General features: G+C 38.0%; 1 protein-coding gene across 1 annotated transcript in view; it reads left to right on the top strand.

Annotated features, from left to right (window-relative positions):
- LOC306885840 (receptor-type tyrosine-protein phosphatase U-like) overlaps window positions 1-19,496 on the top strand; it is a gene marked incomplete at its 5' end in the record, with an annotated part of 272,816 nt that overhangs the window by 118,348 nt on the left and 134,972 nt on the right. Inside the window, 2 exons of the mRNA XM_079442620.1 lie at window positions 10,205-10,286; window positions 17,981-18,096. Of these exons, the coding sequence (XP_079298746.1) occupies window positions 10,205-10,286; window positions 17,981-18,096 (198 nt within the window). The remainder of the gene's footprint in view (window positions 1-10,204; window positions 10,287-17,980; window positions 18,097-19,496) is intronic.

The following is a 19,496-nucleotide window of genomic DNA, read 5'->3' as shown; positions in this document are numbered from 1 at the left end:
ATTTTTTAGGCGAGAATGCGCTTGCTTGGACTGAAAAGATGCGGTTTGTTAATAAAGATAAGGTCTATTTGAAAATTTGCTTCAACGTTCTCGGAGACAGGATCTCCAGCGGTTCAGCAGCAGTTCAGCGCTCATTACACCCGCAGAGAGCGCCTCACCGCGGGCAGATCTTCTGGAATTTACCCATGCCTCTAATGTATCTATACTGGTTAAATCTAAATCTAAATCTAAATCTAACGGCCAGTCTTTGGTTTCATTAAACTATTATTTGTTCCAGAGCAAATGGTTTTGGCAAAAGTTGATCATGTTTATGTAAATTCAGTGCTGTATATCGCGGTTCCTTTGCTTACAGTTGACTGAATTGCAACTGTAACATTGACAACTTATGATGGCTGTTGTTGTTGTTTATTAAATATTATTAGTGTTTTATATAAATAATAAGTACTGAGTTTAGTACTGAGACATGGTGTGTGTGTTCGTGATTGTGTTTTTAGTTACATTGTTCTGCCTTTAGATGGCGAAAACAGACTGTTTTTACGAGTCAGTGCTGCAGTAAATATTTTACTAAATAAACGCTTTTCTAAACGGAAGTTATTTGTACTTACAACAACAGCTTGACGCAGCTTACAAATGCACTGAGCACTGTCATCAGAAATCAAATGAAAGGATATTGACAAAGATAACGCTTTCCTCAGTGGACATTTAAACTTAATTGTAAGTAACGTTAGGAGAATGAGATGCCTGTATCAGATGCAGGTAATCACAGCCGCTCAGTCCATCTCTCTCTCATAATGCTTATTTTACCTAACACAGCAAGCTTTTATTACAGTAATACAATAAGTTTTCAATGAAGCAACTCAAAGCTCCTTCGTTACTATTTCTAAAGTGATGTTTTGGAAATAGTAACGGAGGCTTGGGCTCAGCTGTTCAACTGTCAACTTTAGATTTGAATCTGTGGCGCAAGGAAGTAGTTCTGCACAAAAGGGGGCTTCTAAAGATACTCTGTTGTTGTTTATAAATGATTTACACACTCGTGCTGATTACCTACGGCACTCACTTCTATGAGTATGATATTGCTCATTTATATATATACTATATATTACTATATATCACTATATATATATATATATATATATATATATGTTACCCTGGAGCACAAAAGCAGTCTTAAGTGTTAGGGTTCTGTCGTGTGTGTCATGTGTTCCTGCCTCTTGTGCCCATATTTGGTTTGTTTCCTGTTCTCGTTTCATGTCATTAGTAGTTTATCTTTGTCCAGCCGTGTCTGTTAATTTACCTGTGTATTTATAGTCCTGTCTGTGTTGTGCCATTTTGTCTGGTCTACTCGTTACTCCCCGGTGTTCCTGTCTGTGTCAGCATTGCCTTGCCTTGTCCTGCCATGTCTTGATGTCCAGTAAAGACTGTGTTTTGAGTTTAAATCCTCGTCTCCTTGTTCCTCCCTGCTGTGTGCACCGTGACATTAAGTCGCTGGGGTATATTTGTAGCAATAGCCAACAATACATTGTATGGGTCACAATTATCCATTTTTCTTTTATGCCAAAAATCATTAGGATATTAAGTAAAGATCATGTTCCATGAAGATATTTTGTAAATTTCCTACTGTAAATATATCAAAACTTAATTTTTGAACTTGATTTGGACAAATTTAAAGGTGGTTTTCTCAGTATTTAGATTTTTTTGCACCCTCAGATTCCAGATTTTCAAATAGTTGTATCTCAGCCAAATATTGTCCCATCATAACAAACCATACATCAATGGAAATATTTTTTATTCAGCTTTCAGATGATGTATAAATCTCAATTTCAAAAAATTGACACATATGACTGGTTTTGTGGTCCAAGGTCACACACACATACACACACACACACACACACACACACACACACATATATTATGCATTGTCAAATGGAGAATTCTATTCACCAGCATGTTAGTTGCTGGTGTTTTTGGCTCAGACTAATTGAAATCGATAACACTAACATAAGGAGAAACACAAAGATAAACAACAGAGAAGAGAATGAAAGAAATAAAAGAAACAGTTGTAAATATTCAGTGGGTTTTGTAACAGTCTTGTTGTGGCAGGCTGCTGTAATGAGCTTAGGAATGACTTTGACTCTTTTCCAAACACTTGCCCAGTAGATGATCATTTATCTTCTGTCCTCTTAACTACTTGCACATGACTGTCCCATTCCCAGTGGTCTTCTCTTGGCTCTCACTTGTCTTTGTGGTTCTATCTTTTTAGCCACCAAGTACAGCCGTGTTTTGCTAGCTGATTAGTTTAATTGTTTATTTGGTACCTCATTTGTGTTGCGTAATGTTCTTTTGTTCTCAGAGCACAGCTGCTCAGATCAATCAAATCAAATGTTCAATCAAATCATGGTAAACACTTTATATAAGCTCAACCACAGTGCCCTGGATGAGTTGCTGTGGGGCGCAGTCTTTCCGCCTGCACACATACTGCATACAGTATGCTCGTTAATGTATCCCTTCAGTAGCTTCCCGTTCATGATCCAGCTCAGTGAGCCAAGAAACCTGACATGTTTTTTAACATGCTTTGCTAATGGATGTAGCAAATCATTAAGACAGATTGAAGTCCCCCTGCAGGTTTGAGTCATCAACACACCAACTGTATGTTTAAACATGATCATCAACAGATTCGTGAATAACGTCCCCCAAACGTCCGATGTCCAAATGTTAACTGAATGTTTACTGAGAGCTTTTCAGGTTTTGTTTTGACAGGGATTTTAAAGTGCGTGCGGCCCAATTCATGAGGAGATGCATGAGTGAGTGCCTCTCGGAGATTCCCCAGGGGTTTGTACGAGACGTGAATGGCATTGTCAACATTCCTTGGTTTTCCAAGGCTTTTGTAAGACATGAAAAGGACTTTTTCTGTTATTTGTGTTTGCGCTCCTGAGCTTGCCCTGATAAAACACATTCGTACGTGGTATGCAACATCGTCCCACTGGTGTAAATGAGACGCTTCCGCTTGTATGCCAACCAGCAATTGTTTCCTGTCTGCAGTATTTTGATGTTTCATGTTAATGCTCCAAACATTTGGGTGGGTTGAATACAGCAAATAAGAGCAATGAGATAAACGGATGCCACTGTGCGCTGCAGATTTGAAAATCCACCTTTTTCCGTCTGATGTGTATTTTGCTGCTGTCAGTGCTGTAGGTGTTGGAGATGACAAGGAGTCTTTATCAAATATTAACAATGCTACCTGCCCTTCTGTTTCGTCTAATGTTTTGTGCACGCATACTGTACATATATCAGCGATGTGCACAGTGGTCCAAAACACTAACCCTTTTCCTTCCTGCACCGAGGTGCCCTCTGGAGAAAGTAACTTTATTTGTATATACTTATTTTACAGATGCTTTTTATTAGGAGTGTAATGATTCATCGATATGGATACATCGATCAAATGTGATAAATTGTATCGATGCCATGCACAAAATATCGATATCTGTAGTATAAATAGGCACCCTATTTTGGCACTTTCCACATTTGCTCGGGATAGCTGACAAAATTTGGTTGCATTTGTGAGTTAATAGAAATGTAGGTGGTTGTTTAAACTAGGTATATAATATCATAATCGTATTGTAATATTATCGTATAATTTTTTTGAGATATTGGCAAATGTCCTATTGCTGGGTATGAGAAACAATATCATATTGTATCGTGACTAACCATCTGATTTACACCTCTACTTTTTATTCACTGCATCAAAGTGATTTATGTATGTGACCCTGGAGCACAAAACCAGTCTTAAAGGATTAGTTCACTTTTAAAAATACTTTTGCTGATAATTTACTCACCCCCATGTCATCCAAGATGTCCATGTCTTTCTTTCTTCAGTCGAAAATAAATTAAGGTTTTTGATGAAAACATTTCTCCATATAATGGACTTCATTGGGACCCAAACGGTTCAAGGTCCAAATGACAGTTTCAGTGCAGCTTCAAAGGGCTTTAAACGATACCAGACGATGAATAAGGGTCTTATCTAGCGAAACGATCGGTCATTTCAAAAATAAATAAAAAAGTTTAAGTTTTATGAGCACAAATGCTCGCCTTGCTCTGTTCTGTGATGCGCGTTCATGACGTCACGTAATACGCAATTATGTGGAAAAGGTCACGGTTGACTTAGGCGGAAGGGGCACAATAATAATGTCATCATACATTTGATGCAGGCATAATTTCATGATAATAATCTCATTATATTACCACCATTATGTTTTAATGCAAAAGCATGGTGTTGTATTTAGTATGAAAGTATGAATTAAAGGAAATTTCTGTAAACATCCTTTAAAAAAATGATTAAAAAATATTGATGAATGATTAGTAGGTGATTTGCTCACACTATTCTCATTTTCATGTTTAGTCTCTTGGCCATACTTTTATAAAAGTCAGTTTGGTGCAATGCTGTGTGTCCCATAGACTTCCATTGTACAGTTTAATACTCTAAACACAGCTTTAATTGTAGCACAGTTCATTTAGCACAACCCATCCAAGCTAACATGTCCCCAGTTGTGTCTTTATTTTTCTGTTGGACCTCTTTTTGTCTATCACTCTGCTTCCCCAAATGACTCTCTTCCGCTCTGTCATTCCCTCTCGGTGACTAATGTGTCAAACCTTAACCAGACAGGGTTTGGGGTGTAAAGACAGCCAATCGATACAGACATGAATCAGCAGCTAATCTGCTCCATGTCTTGCACAGAAGCAAATAAGAAACTATATTTGTACATTTCCTTTAAATAAATGCGAATGACGCTTGAATGTACATCACTGCCATAATTTGATTGGTTTACCAGGTGGTCTCTGTGAATTCTTATGGCCTGAATTTCAATACTTAAAGAGTGTAATGGCTCGTTCAAAACTCTATGAGCGATAGTAATAGTTTTGCTTACTTTAGCAAACATCACTAAATATGTTTGTGGCGATAAGGACTTGGTGCACAGAAACCCTGCTGCACCGTCAGGTTTCTTTGCTCGCTGCAGCTCGGCTGGGATTGGCTGGCTGTTAGCGCTGCCAGCTCGTTTGTTGTTTGATTCAGAGCAGTAGGACATCTATCAGCTATCTGTGCCTGTCCAACAATGAAACAGCCGGGGAGGCAGTCGTCCCTTTGTTAGCAGAATGGCTAAAGGTTGTGTAAACGGATGAGTGATGTGGGGTACTTGCAGTGTAATTGGCCACTAGAGAGCAAGATCTGTATTCTCAGCAGAGCGCAAGTCTTGAGTAAAATTCATCGGTAGGTCAAAACAGGGAGATTGTTGTGCTGAATAATGATGCCTTTAGCTCAGCGAATGCCCGCATGACATTTTGCATGAACAAACGCTTCCTTGTGGGTAAGCAGAACTGCGTGTAAGTGATCAATTAATGTAGTTGAGTTAGCCGAGATTATATTGTTTATTGAGAGAGCAAAGAATAATGAATCTGCTTGAAGCAAGAGGCAGCATGGGAAATACCTTTGGGAGCAGACACAGTTCAATCACTCGCTCAAGAACACAAGCTGGCCTGTTCACATCAAGAATAAAACGAAAAAGCAACAAATTGAAATGAAAAAGCATTCTCCTCATTCACATGCCTCAGTGCAATAGTCAACCTGACTGCAGTGATTATAATGATAGTGGGATATGGTAACATCTGGTTTAATGACAATCACAGGGGTGTGCTACTATAGTAATTATAATTACAGCTGTTGTATTCATGATGCTAGTTAAGTAAGTGAAGTGACATTCAGCCAAGTATGGTGACCCATACTCGGAATTCGTGCTCTGCATTTAACCCATCCAACGTGCACACACACAGCAGTGAACACACACACACCGTGAACACACACCCGGAGCAGTGGGCAGCCATTTATGCTGCGGCGCCCGGGGAGCAGTTGGGGGTTCGGTGCCTTGCTCAAGGGCACCTCAGTCGTGGTATTGAGGGTGGAGAGAGCGCTGGACATTCACTCCCCCACCTACAATTCCTGCCGGCCCGAGACTCGAACCCGCAACCTTTGGATTACAAGGCAGACTCTCTAACCATTAGGCCACGACTTCCACGAAGTATAAATATGCTTTAAATAATGCAAATATCAACAGATCTGTATCTAGAATATAAGTGTAATGATTCCACTGGAGGTGAGTGTAGTGATCCAAAGTGCAGTTTATTTACACAGAGACAAAACATAATCCAAAAGATTTGACTTGAACAGACTTGACTTGGGATAAACAGACTTGACTTGGGATAAACAGACTTGAATCGGACAGACTTGACTTGGGATAAACAGACTTGACTTGGGATAAACAGACTTGAATCAGACAGACTTGACTTGGGATAAACAGACTTGAATCGAACAGACTTGACTTGGGATAAAAAGACTTGACTTGGGATAAACAGACTTGAATCAGACAGACTTGACTTGGGATAAACAGACTTGACTTGGGATAAACAGACTTGAATCAGACAGACTTGACTTGGGATAAACAGACTTGACTTGGGATAAACAGACTTGAATCAGACAGACTTGACTTGGGATAAACAGACTTGACTTGGGATAAACAGACTTGACTTGGGATAAACAGACTTGAATCGAACAGACTTGACTTGGGATAAAAAGACTTGACTTGGGATAAACAGACTTGAATCAGACAGACTTGACTTGGGATAAACAGACTTGACTTGGGATAAACAGACTTGAATCAGACAGACTTGACTTGGGATAAACAGACTTGACTTGGGATAAACAGACTTGAATCGAACAGACTTGACTTGGGATAAAAAGACTTGACTTGGGATAAACAGACTTGAATCAGACAGACTTGACTTGGGATAAACAGATTCACCGACAACAGGGTTACAACATCAATACTCAACAAAGGTAACATGAGGGCTATTTATATCAAACAATAAGGGTCACATGACAACCAATCAGAACATCACACATGAACCAAAGAACCAATAGCAGGAATACATGAGGAAAAGGGGAATCACATGACAAGACAGGAACCATGACTAAATATCAAAATAAAAGACAGGAAAACATGAACATGAAACAAACCCCAAAACCAGATGTGACAATACGTCCCTTGACCCAAAAGCTCATATGTTATTTGCCATAGGGCTTTTTTTTTTGGCCAGACAAAGAAAAAGAAAAACGGTTAAACATGAACAATGTGAATAAAAACAAGCTATTACATGTTTTATTATCATTAAAATATGAAAATTAAAATGAGAGGTAATATTATATTATGATGGAAATTTTATGACCTTGTCCATCAAAATCACAATGCAAAAGTCTAACACAACCTCTGCACAGAAGTAACTTTAAGACCAACCATCTTTATATTTGACATGAGCCAAAGCTGCATGGGGAACTTTTTCACACTCACACGAAACTACAAAACTACACAAATCTCTATTGAAATGATTAGATTTTGCTCAATGACATTTTGCCTTGTGGCAGTACATGTCACTTACCTTAGCAAACTGTCATCAAATCCCCTGGAGTGGTGCAAGTAGAACCAGTTACATTGGTGCCATGACCCGGATCAGAGTGAAGTTTAGGGTGATGAGAGTAATGGAGGCCTGCTTTGGAGCAACCCAGAGTTTCCTGCATTGGAGCAACCCAGGCTCATTAAAAATACATTATTGTTGTGATATTTCTGCAACACCATTATTACATGCCTTATTGCATGTTTTGTGAACATTTCAAAATACATACCTGGTAGGTAGGTTCAGAATTCAAACATCCAGAAAGTATCACTAAAATGTTGGAAAACACAGCCCCTACCCCTACCCCAAACCCAACCCTAAACCTACTCGATAGTGTTAACAAATGCAAAAGTGATATAAAATCACTTTCGCTGATGCAGCTGTGCTATTCTTTCTATAGGGTTTGGGCTTTTTTGTTGACCCGTAGTTTACAGGATTTGTACCAAAGCTTTTCACAACAAAAATGCAACGCCGTATCGTGTGAGCCACTGAGCAAACATACTGCATTAGAAAATTCATATGAAGCAGTATATGATGCTAAAGTTCAAAAGTCGGTAACACTTTATTTTGATAGTCTACTTTAAATATTCTACTAACAGTAAGTAACTTTGCAACTACATGTCAACTAGCAGTCATTAGAGTATTAGTAGACTGTCTGCTTAATATCTTCTAACACTTTATTTTGATGTGTCCACAACATACATCATACTGATTATGAGAAACTTTGCAAGTACAACTTATTCTACTAACCTTAAACCTACCCTAACAGTCTACTCTGAGAGTTAGTAGACAAGTAGTTGCAAGTTAATGAGAATTAGTTGACATGTTATAAAGTTGCTTATAGTTAGTATAATTTTTTTTGAGTTTTGACGAAGGCATGTATTTGAAGAAGGCAAGTTTTGAGGTCGAGGTACAGTGGGTACGGAAAGTATTCAGACCCCCTTAAATTTCTCACTCTTTGTTATGTTGCAGCCATTTGCTAAAATCATTTAAGTTCATTTTTTTCCTCATTAATGTACACACAGCACCCCATATTGACAGAAAAACACAGAATTGTTGACATTTTTGCAGATTAAAAAGAAAAACTGAAATATCACATGGTCCTAAGAATTCAGACCCTTTGCTGTGACACTCATATATTTAACTCAGGTGCTGTCCATTTCTTCTGATCATCCTTGAGATGGTTCTACACCTTCATTTGAGTCCAGCTGTGTTTGATTATACTGACTGGACTTGATCAGGAAAGCCACACACCTGTCTATATAAGACCTTACAGCTCACAGTGCATGTCAGAGCAAATCAGAATCATGAGGTCAAAGGAACTGCCTGAAGAGCTCAGAGACACAATTGTGGCAAGGCACAGACCTGGCCAAGGTTACAAAAAAAATTCTGCTGCACTTAAGGTTCCTAAGAGCACAGTGGCCTCCATAATCCTTAAATGGATGACGTTTGGGATGACCAGAACCCTTCCTAGAGCTGGCCGTCCGGCCAAACTGAGCTATCGGGGGAGAAGAGCCTTGGTGAGAGAGGTAAAGAAGAACCCAAAGATCACTGTGGCTGACCTCCAGAGATGCAGTCGGGAGATGGGAGAAAGTTGTAGAAAGTCAACCATCACTGCAGCCACAAGATGGTGACAAGATTCTCTGGTCTGATGAGACCAAGATAGAACTTTTTGGCCTTAATTCTAAGCGGTATGTGTGGAGAAAACCAGGCACTGCTCATCACCTGTCCAATACAGTCCCAACAGTGAAGCATGGTGGTGGCAGCATCATGCTGTGGGGGTGTTTTTCAGCTGCAGGGACAGGACGACTGGTTGCAATCGAGGGAAAGATGAATGCGTCCAAGTACAGGGATATCCTGGACGAAAACCTTCTCCAGAGTGCTCAGGACCGCAGACTGGGCAGAAGGTTTACCTTCCAACAAGACAATGACCCTAAGCACACAGCTAAAATAACGAAGGAGTGGCTTCACAACAACTCCGTGACTGTTCTTGAATGGCCCAGCCAGAGCCCTGACTTAAACCCAATTGAGCATCTCTGGAGAGACCTAAAAATGGCTGTCCACCAACATTTACCATCCAACCTAACAGAACCGGAGAGGATCTGCAAGGAGGAATGGCAGAGGATCCCCAAATCCAGGTGTGAAAAACTTGTTGCATCTTTCCCAAAAAGACTCATGGCTGTATTAGATCAAAAGGGTGCTTCTACTAAATACGGAGCAAAGGGTCTGAATACTTAGGACCATGTGATATTTCAGTTTTTCTTTTTTAATAAATCTCCAAAAATGTCAACAATTCTGTGTTTTTCTGTCAATACGGGGTGCTGTGTATACATTAATGAGGAAAAAAAATGAACTTAAATGATTTTAGCAAATGGCTGCAATATAACAAAGAGTGAACAATTGAAGGGGGTCTGAATACTTTCCGTACCCACTGTATGTATTTCCAATGAGCCTGGCTAATGTTAGAGGCTGCACCCTTGTTATTGTGCGCGTCTCCCATGGTGAGTGTTGGCAATTTAAGCCCTGCTTGAAGCGGGCCAAGCACAACTGCTTACAAATACATTCTCATCATGTCTTGTTCACATTCAAATATTTTCAGTGTACTTTCTGTAACACTGCGAACCGTAAACCTGCAAACCTCCTGTGTATTCTCCCCTGGCTGTCTATTCTTCTTTTTTGTCTCACTTTTTCATCTCTTTCCTTGCAGATCGTTTTTGAAGCCTCAGTCTCATCGGAGCAGAAGGGTTACATCGGCCTGGACGATATAGTGCTGTTAAACTACCCCTGCTGTAAGTTCAGTCACTCTACACACACAGAAACACACACACTCACTGACCTTTTCCAGCCTAGAGGGGGGCGTACGACCAGGTCGGCCCATCTGGAACGAGGAACAAAGGTGACCATTTCCTCCTGTCAGAGTCGTGTGGTGCTTACCTTTCATCTGAATAGCCATCATGGAAGACAATTATCCACTGACACTTTTGCCTTCCATTTCCCTTGTTCTTGCTCCACGTCCACTTCCTGCGGCTGACCTTTTGTGCAGATATCACTCCATCTCCCGGTCCCAGTGGTCGCGTCTCAGATTTATTTATTTTCTGGGGGCAGAAGAAAGAAAAAGGGTCTTCTCTCTTTGGCTTTTGTGCTCTGTGTGCCACTACTTGATCTGTTGCTTCACTTAGGCGTGAATGAGAGTGAATCTCCTGTGTCCATCGCAGCGCTGTTATTTTTCTCTATTCTCACGCTTCCCTTGTCCTCACACACCTGCTGACCTGCACTCCATTAGCACTGCTGGAAGTGTGTGTTAGTGGACGACGCATAATTCTGCTCCAGCAGTTTGGACTGAGATGTGGTTGGGTTTTCTACCTGCTGACTTCTGGGAAATGCAGAGCGGTCATGCTGACAGGAATGACGGAAACTGTATGCGGATGGGGACCGTGCTGTTGGATTGTGAGACTCAGTTTGTGGCCTGCTTTAATTTGATGGAGCCGACTGTAGGTTTGTGTTCGCATTTCAATTTTACACTCCACAGCAAGAAACATAATTGCAAATGCTCCAGAAACACACCTAACGGAGACACGAGGATGTTTGCTAGGCTAGTATTACATACCTGTACAAATATATTTAAAGAGTTCATTTGTTCTGCTTCAGTGCAGATGCACACTTATGAGAAAAAAGGGATACACCGAGATACACAAAACTTGCAAGATTAGCACTCATTTGTGTAGCTAGTACTGTTACTTAGGGTTACTGATTTGTACATGCCCTCTTGCTTTACAACATTTTGACGCATAACCATTCTACAGGTCATCTTTTGAGATTAAACTTGCTTACATTTTCTGGTTTTGCCAGGATAAATCAACTTCTGTTTGACACCTGCACAGTTTAAAGCTCTTTGCTCGAAATGCTGTTTTTAAGTTGATAAAAGCTTTATTTCTGCATTTGAAAATAATAGCCGGAGGCTCTGGAATGCACAAGAACCTTTAAAATTGATTTTCTTGCTGTACAATTTTTTTTTTCCCCCTGCACATTTAAAAAGTTTTCATGAAATCTGTAATTGCACTAACACCATTGCCGTCTGAGCAAACTTACATACTGTAGAGCAGTGACCAGCACCATGGACAGCTCCACTTACAGTCACTGCAGCTACTGCCATTAGAGTCACATCACAATAGTCTTGGGGTTCAGGAAGGTGGTTTTTTTTTATAATTCATTACATTGATCAAAAGTGACATTGTCTTTTAAATATCATTCAACTAAATTATGTTCTGTAAACTTTTCTATTCATCAAAGAAAATGTCACTGTTTCCACAACAACAACAAAAAAAGGCAGCACAGCTGTAATATTACATAATATTACTGTTGTACTGTATCTTTGATCAAATAAATGCAGCCTTGGTGAGCATCTGAGACAGTTTAGAAAATCTCATGACCCAAGACTTTTAAACTGCAGTTTGTTTGCCAGCAATTTGCTTGTTGGCATATTCAAATATTTCCTCCTATTTATATGTAGACGCCATCAGATAAACACTTTGAATATCTGTCTGTCTGTCTCAGTTTGCATCTGACTTTGATTTGGTGATGCATTATTAAAAGGATGCCAAAGCATTCCAGAGTGAAATCAAGTCAATCAACTCTGAGCTTTATCTAGTAACAGTTTATGGATGGGAAAAATAACAATTTACTGATTACAGATGGCTATGCCATTCTACAAGCATTATTTATTATAATTTTTTTTTTTTTTTTTTTGCATTAATATTGCATTAATATTTAAAAACAACCAATTATACCTTCCATTGCAATATTTATGATTTCTGTTAAACCCATACTGTTGGGGTGTTTAGTACAGTAACAGAAAGATGATGCTCGGTTTGGCAAATTTGCACATTGCTGATGGAGACCAACTTTAATGGCAAAACTGCTGACAGGCTCTGAAAACCTAAAATAAATGCTAACTGATCACTCTATATTCCCTGACATGGCATTATTTTGCTTGCTTGCTTTGCAAGTAGTGTTCATGTTTACAGCTGCTAAAACAACTAGTTACATCTTATGCAGTTAGGAATCCATTTATTTATTTGGTCTCTTAACAAGCTGCATATTACTAGAATATTAGCAGTAATTAAGCACATATTAATGTCTTATTCTACATCCCTAATCCTACCCAATACCTAAACTTAACAACTACCTTACTAACTATTAATAAGCAGCAGATTAGGAATTTATTGAGGGAAAAGTCATAGTTAATAGTGAATAAGTGTTCCCTATTCTAAAGTGTTACCATTTTTTTTTTTTATTACTATAAAAGAATGGTGACATTTTAGGCACCAATGCTCACCATTATCTAGTTGCTTATTACTGTAGCATGCCTATTAACATATTGGCTGTTTATTAGTATTTATAAAGCACATATTCTGCATGACCATATTCTACATCCCTAATCCTAAACTTAACAGCTACCTTACTAACTATCAATGAGCAGAAATTAGGAGTTTATTGAGGTAAAATAGTAGTTAATGGTTTGTTAATGGCAAGAATTGGTGTGGATAACCTGTGACAGCACATTACGCATAATTACAAGCAAATAACCTTAAACCAAGCCCTAACCTTATAGTAAATACATGTATTTAATTAACATTACTCGACCAAATTACCCGACCAAAGATTTTACTGATCGACTGTTAGTAGTTCATTTAAGCCATTAGTCGACTAGTCACACTTTTGTAATATTAATGTAATGTTTATATAAGACAGAATAAGACATTAATATGTGCTTTATAAGTACTAATTACCAGCCAACATGCATGTTAATAAGCAACTAGTTATTATTAATATCCCTATAAATTGTTCTTATTGTAAGCAAACATCACATTTGTGTGGCATGCGTTTCAGATCAATCACTTGTGAAGGTAGCTGCCTATGTAGACAGCACAGCAGCTCACTAGGTTTTGAAACAGATCTTCTTTCCCTCACTCTAACTAGCTCAAACCTGTAGCACATGCTGTTCCCTCTGCTCTGTCATTTCTTGAAGTATAATCCACATTAATGCTAATGAATGATAATGCAGGGTGTTTGTGAGAAAATAAACCCTGTGGAGACATACAGACCGGCTCAGCTCAGAACCGCTGTTTGTGAGAAACTCACTCAGAGGCCCTTACCGCAAAAGCTCTCCTCAAGCAACAAGCGTTTGTCGTCTTGAATGGCAATGCAGTGAAGAGCCTGTCCTGGGGTCAGGGCGAAAGACCGTCACCATGGAGACAGCGCTTCCAAAAGCATCGGATTGGGAGCGTGGTTTCACTGTGGTCCTCTGCAGATGGTGCTGCAGGCTATGTGACACTCTTACGAAACATCAGACCGCCCAACCTTAGGCGTTCACACTTCTGCGGCTCAATACTCGTGACATTTTGCCTCATGTACTCCCACCAAACAAAACCTGTCAAATCTCAGAATCGTACTTGGTTAATAGCGTTACTTAACAAGACGACATGCTCAAAGAAACTTCAGAATGGAGTCACTTGTTCATATTCTTGCTTAAGCCCGACTAAATATGTATCATGGTAAAATAATGTGAAAAAAAAAAAAAATTATATATATATATATATATATATATATATAAAAATAAATGCACTTGAAATCTATTCATTCTGGTTCTATTCATTAATTTAAAAAGTCTTTTTATGCAAAACATTTAAATTGACCCGCTAACACCTTTAATATCTGTTTTTTTTTTTTGTTTTTTTTATAAAAAGAAAACAAGTTGGTTTCAATTGCTTCTATTGTCCTTATTTGTAAGTTTCTTTGGATAAATCGTCTGCTAAATAACAATGTAAATAAAGCTTAAGATGTTTACTCAAATGTATTTGATTTTTAAAGAAAATATTTGCTTACTTCATTAAGGCAAAACACTACAGGCAAAAATACCAAATCCTCCCTTTAACTCTAACAAGCCAACCGAAAGAAACCAGTTTTGAACCTGGATTTATCCAGTGTTCAGATTTCTGTTCTGGAACTGTATGCAAATGAGTGCATATTCAATTAGATAACAACTCATTTGCATATTTAAAATAACATTTCAGAAATATGAAACAATTTAATGTACTGCAATTAATCAACTGGGGAAAGTATAAAGATATCTATTAGTTCCAGTTTTAATCTGGAGTGTCTTGCCTTTTATTCCCAAAGATAAAACATTAAAATGCTAATTATTTTATTCCCATTGAAAATCACATGATTATACCATTTACTTCCAAAAGTATTAATTAAACTGCTATACAATTCCTCTTAAACATATGAAACCAAGATGAATACAAATATATATTTCTGAGAATTTGCCACTAAGGCTCTTAAGACTACATTTTAAAGTATTTCCCCTATCATAATCTTACTGGACTTTGACCCGTGAAGCATGACATTTCGTTCTTCCTTCTCAGAAAAGAAAGCAAACAACAATAAAAAAGCGAATATGGATTTTGGGAAGACAGCATTGAACACATTCACTGATCAGTGGCCAGATTTTGGGATGTCAGTGAACTATAGAGACAGGCCAGTGTGTTTACCCAGAATTCTGTGCTCTCGCCAGCGGCAGCGCTGTGAGGATTTTGCTCAGCTCCACTAGAACTGGAGCGAAATGAAGCCGCAGGAGTCACACGCAGAGCAGACAGACGCGTCTGTCCTACATTTCCCTTGTTTGCTTTACGGATATTTTCTAAATCGACTAGGCGGTGCGCTGACCGAACTGCTGTACAGCTAGTCAGCCTTAAAGAAAGGTTCAAGTTCATGTCAACAACAACACATCAGTCCTCTCTCAATGGGCTCATGGATGTGTTTTTCTGTCCGTCCAAATGTAAAAGTACGTCTTGAGATGTTTTTTACAAGTTTTAACTTGATGCACATTTCAAGAGATGATGAAAACTATGGTAAGAATAGATACAATTGCCATTAAAATATGGTGATGAGAACATTGCTCTGATGGCTGTAGTGTCTTAACTTCTCATGCTAACAGTCCAGCAGTTATTCTTTGCATGCTAAAGCATAAGTGATTCTACAACTTAGGTTGTATTTCATTTACACTGATGATGATTATACATTTTTTTTAAAACAACTTACTTCTGAAACTCATATCTGATTAATTACTGGAAATCATACTATAATTTTTTATAATTTTCAGAATGGCACTGTTTGCTATACCAAAGACTGAAGGTCTGCATGTTGGCAGGAACAAAGTTGTCCTCCTCTGAGAATTGCTGCCATCGTGTTTGTTTGGCACTAGACTGAATAGTCATGCTTAAAATCAATGTTATTATACTCTTATATTCAATAACAGGGGATGCAGTGCAATCAATACACTCACATGGTATTACAGCAACAAAAATGGCAGTTATCCCCTACATCTTGCGTCACATTATAAGTGAGCTATTAAACAGTCAATAAAACGCCATACAGCTCCGACCTCGCGGCTCATTCAGGCAGAACAGACGGAGATTTCATTGTATCCATTCACATCTGGCTTTTCTGATCGAGCTACTGCCATAAGAAAGCCATCATTAAACCGTTTGAACTTATTCAATTGCTTATTAGTGACACGTTGATGCAATTATAAATGAGAGCTGCAGGCTGCTGACGAGATGTATTGTGTGGAAACCTTTCAAGAGGCCGTCTTTAGGTAAAAGCTACAGAATTAGCTCTTTAGATGATGGTTGGAGAGCATTTCAATTATTCAATGCTTGGAGACTTTTCATTATTACGCTCTGAAAAATTATTGCAATCGAAGGTTAACCTCCCGTCTGGCCGGCTGTTTTGTTTTGCACTGGTCACGTTACATTCGCTCAGACTTGCTCGAACAGAAAATAAAGCTGGCAGAGCTTGTGTTTTCAGCAAAGTGTTGGGAATAAGTGAAGTGCAGTCATGTTATGGCAGCGGCGCTCTCGATATCGAGAGCGTGTAATGATTTGATGCTGAGCTGACAAGCGCAGGCAGATAAGAACAAATGAGGCATTGGGCGGGCATGAAGACAAAACATGACGCTTAGAGATAAGTGATACGAATGGACTGCATAACAAATGGGGAATGGGAAATAAATCAGTTTGATTTTGCACTTTATTGCAAAATGGTAAGGGCACAGAAAATTGAAGAAGTAGGAAAGACAACAAATAGTACAGGGAACATGCACTTTCGCAAAATGCGAAATACGTGCCAATAAGTAAATATCACTGCAGTTTCCAACAGGAATGAACACTAGAGGAAGTAAAACAGCGCTTGTAATCGTTTTCGTAAAGAGTTGTGATTACAGCTACATATGTTTTGCTTTCCGGATGTAACAAGCGTTCTCGGTAGCTCAGCCGGCATGGAATTGAACTTAAGATGTGAATTGGACTTAAGTATGAATTAGGCAAAAAAACACAACTCACGATGAAAGAGCTCAACGATATGAGATTGAAAACAAGCTAAAATGGCATGCTTGCAATTGTGTTTTTACGTCACATTTTTTTGCACGTTTTTATGCTTTTGTTCATACTATCAGGTAGATTTAGGTGTAGTGACGATATTTAAAACATCACAGAGCATTAGAGTTATAGCGCCACTCAATGGACATTTCAAGTCAGGACTGCGTTGAAAAGCTCTTTTTGTGGACATTTCACATCAAATATGTCACAAAGTAAATGGCACTACGTATTTTGCATCTTGCAAATAAGTTCCCACAGGTACTTCATAAGATCAGGCTCACTATGGTACATATATGAATGATTACTATACACACTCACACACACACACACACACGTTTGTTTCTGTGAATTGTGGGGACTTTCTATAGACTTCTATTAGTTTTATACTAAACAAACGATATTTTCTATCACCTAACCCAACCCTAACCCTAAACCTACCCCTTACAGAAAACCTGTTTGCATTGTTACACTTTCAGATAAACACCATTTACTATTTTTATTATTATATTTTTTTCCTTATTTATTTTTTCTTTTCCACAATGTCAAAAAATGTCTTGAATAAACATTAGTAGCATGTTGTGGCAGGCGGGAGTAGGCGATGCCTTTCCTAATTTATGAAAAGACTGCTTACAGTTAACTTACGCTAAGTTACATACCTGCAGATGCTTCCTCTGGTTTGGCTTTGAAACCTTCAATGTTGATAGCATTTTAATAGTTGGCAAACATATTTTGCACTGAACTGTTATATTTGCACCCTGATTTCTGGATGAACTGACTCTTAAATTTCCAGCAATGGAACACATTTTTATCACTCACCGTGGGGTCACCATTGTACTTGTTAGTGTAATATTGCTTATTAGTATATTAAGTTAAAGTACTAATGTAATATCTTTGAATGACCTTTATTGGTATATTTCCAACAAATACTGATTTAGAATTAACTGTAAATTCATTTGATTAAATGAACCAGCATGCCATGCAATGATTACAGTTTTAATGAAGTAACATTCATAATAATAACAGTTTCTTCTCTTGTTGCACAGATAAAGTGCCTCATTTCTCCAGACTCGGGGATGTGGAGGTGAACGCAGGACAGAACGCCACTTTTCAGTGCATCGCGACGGGACGCTCCACCAAGACCGATCCCTTCCTGATGGAGGTGAGTGTGTGTGTGTGTGTGTGTGAGAGAGTGTGTGTGAGGGAATGTGAATTTTAATAAGCAGATATTGCTTAATGAAGCAACAAGCTTATACTATACAATACAAGCAATACTATATTTGGGATGTTAAACTGCTGGAAGTCGGAATCATGTGACCTTCAGGAAAAAAAAAAATTCAGTGCACTTCCTTTTTAATTAAGCAGTGACAATTGCACTTCCCAGTGCTATTTGATGTGTAGGGGATAGTTGGAATTATTTTATTATTAAATGCCATTTATCTCTACATTATGTGCAGTGTTGAATAAAATATACTCAATATATAAGTCAGTTGAGTCGAGTAAAAAAAAATGCCTTGTTTTAATTAAATATTTAAACATCCTGATTAAAGGTAGTACACCTTGAATTGAGTATTTCGGCAATATTATGGGAACACTTCACTATTTACTACGACTTTTCCCTCAATAAATTCCTAATACTTCTAATTAATGGCTAATATTCTAGTAATATGCATGCTAATAAGCAACTAGTTAAGATACCTAAAAATAGTGTTACAAATATTATTATAATGAGTTTTATTTATTTATTTTTATTTTTTTGCTGTATACAACATCAAAGCTAAACCCAATATTGCTAAAATACACTTTTATTTTAATACAAGATCTAAACAGTCTTCAGAAAAAGTTACATTTGCTATGGAATATTTGCATTTTTAGAGCAGTACACCTTGAAAAAAAAAAAAAAAACATATTGCTAAAAATATTATTTTATGACTTTTTTTCCTCAACCCAGAATTGCTTACAAAAAAATGAAATAAAAATCTTTTCTCTGTATGATAAAGATCACCACTATCATATGTACAGCTTTACTATCTTCTGCTGTTTGCAGTCACAAAAATAACAAATGTCTATAGGGAAATATATCAGAGTGGAAGTATTCATTTTCCTTTAAATATATAATGAAGTCAGCAGTAATATTTATAATAACATGGAAATGTACTTAAAATGTGTCACACAATAAATGCAGCGACAGTGTGTTTCTACTTTGTTACTACTGTGTTTCTACATGTTTTATGTATCACTAATAGCATTTCACTTTCAACTTACCACATGATTTTTCTTGAGGAATTTCATATAGTATTCATTTTTTCATATCCAGTTTATGATTTATGGAGGAACTAATTGGTCTATAAGAGAGAGCTATCCTTTTACATTTCCATTTAATTCAATGGCAGTTGCTTGGCTGGAGCAGGAGCACCATGATGATTGGCTGATGTCATCACAAAAATGTGCACAGTCTACCCCTAGTGTCAATTGATTTGTGATGTTAAAAGCACAATAAATTAATTTCATATTCAGTGTTGCACCTCCATGGGACATTTCTAAAATCTTGATCTATGTACA

Source organism: Barbus barbus (assembly GCF_936440315.1).
Source record: "Barbus barbus genome assembly, chromosome: 19".
Taxonomy (NCBI): domain Eukaryota; kingdom Metazoa; phylum Chordata; class Actinopteri; order Cypriniformes; family Cyprinidae; genus Barbus; species Barbus barbus.
This window is presented reverse-complemented; position numbering and strand designations above follow the sequence as displayed.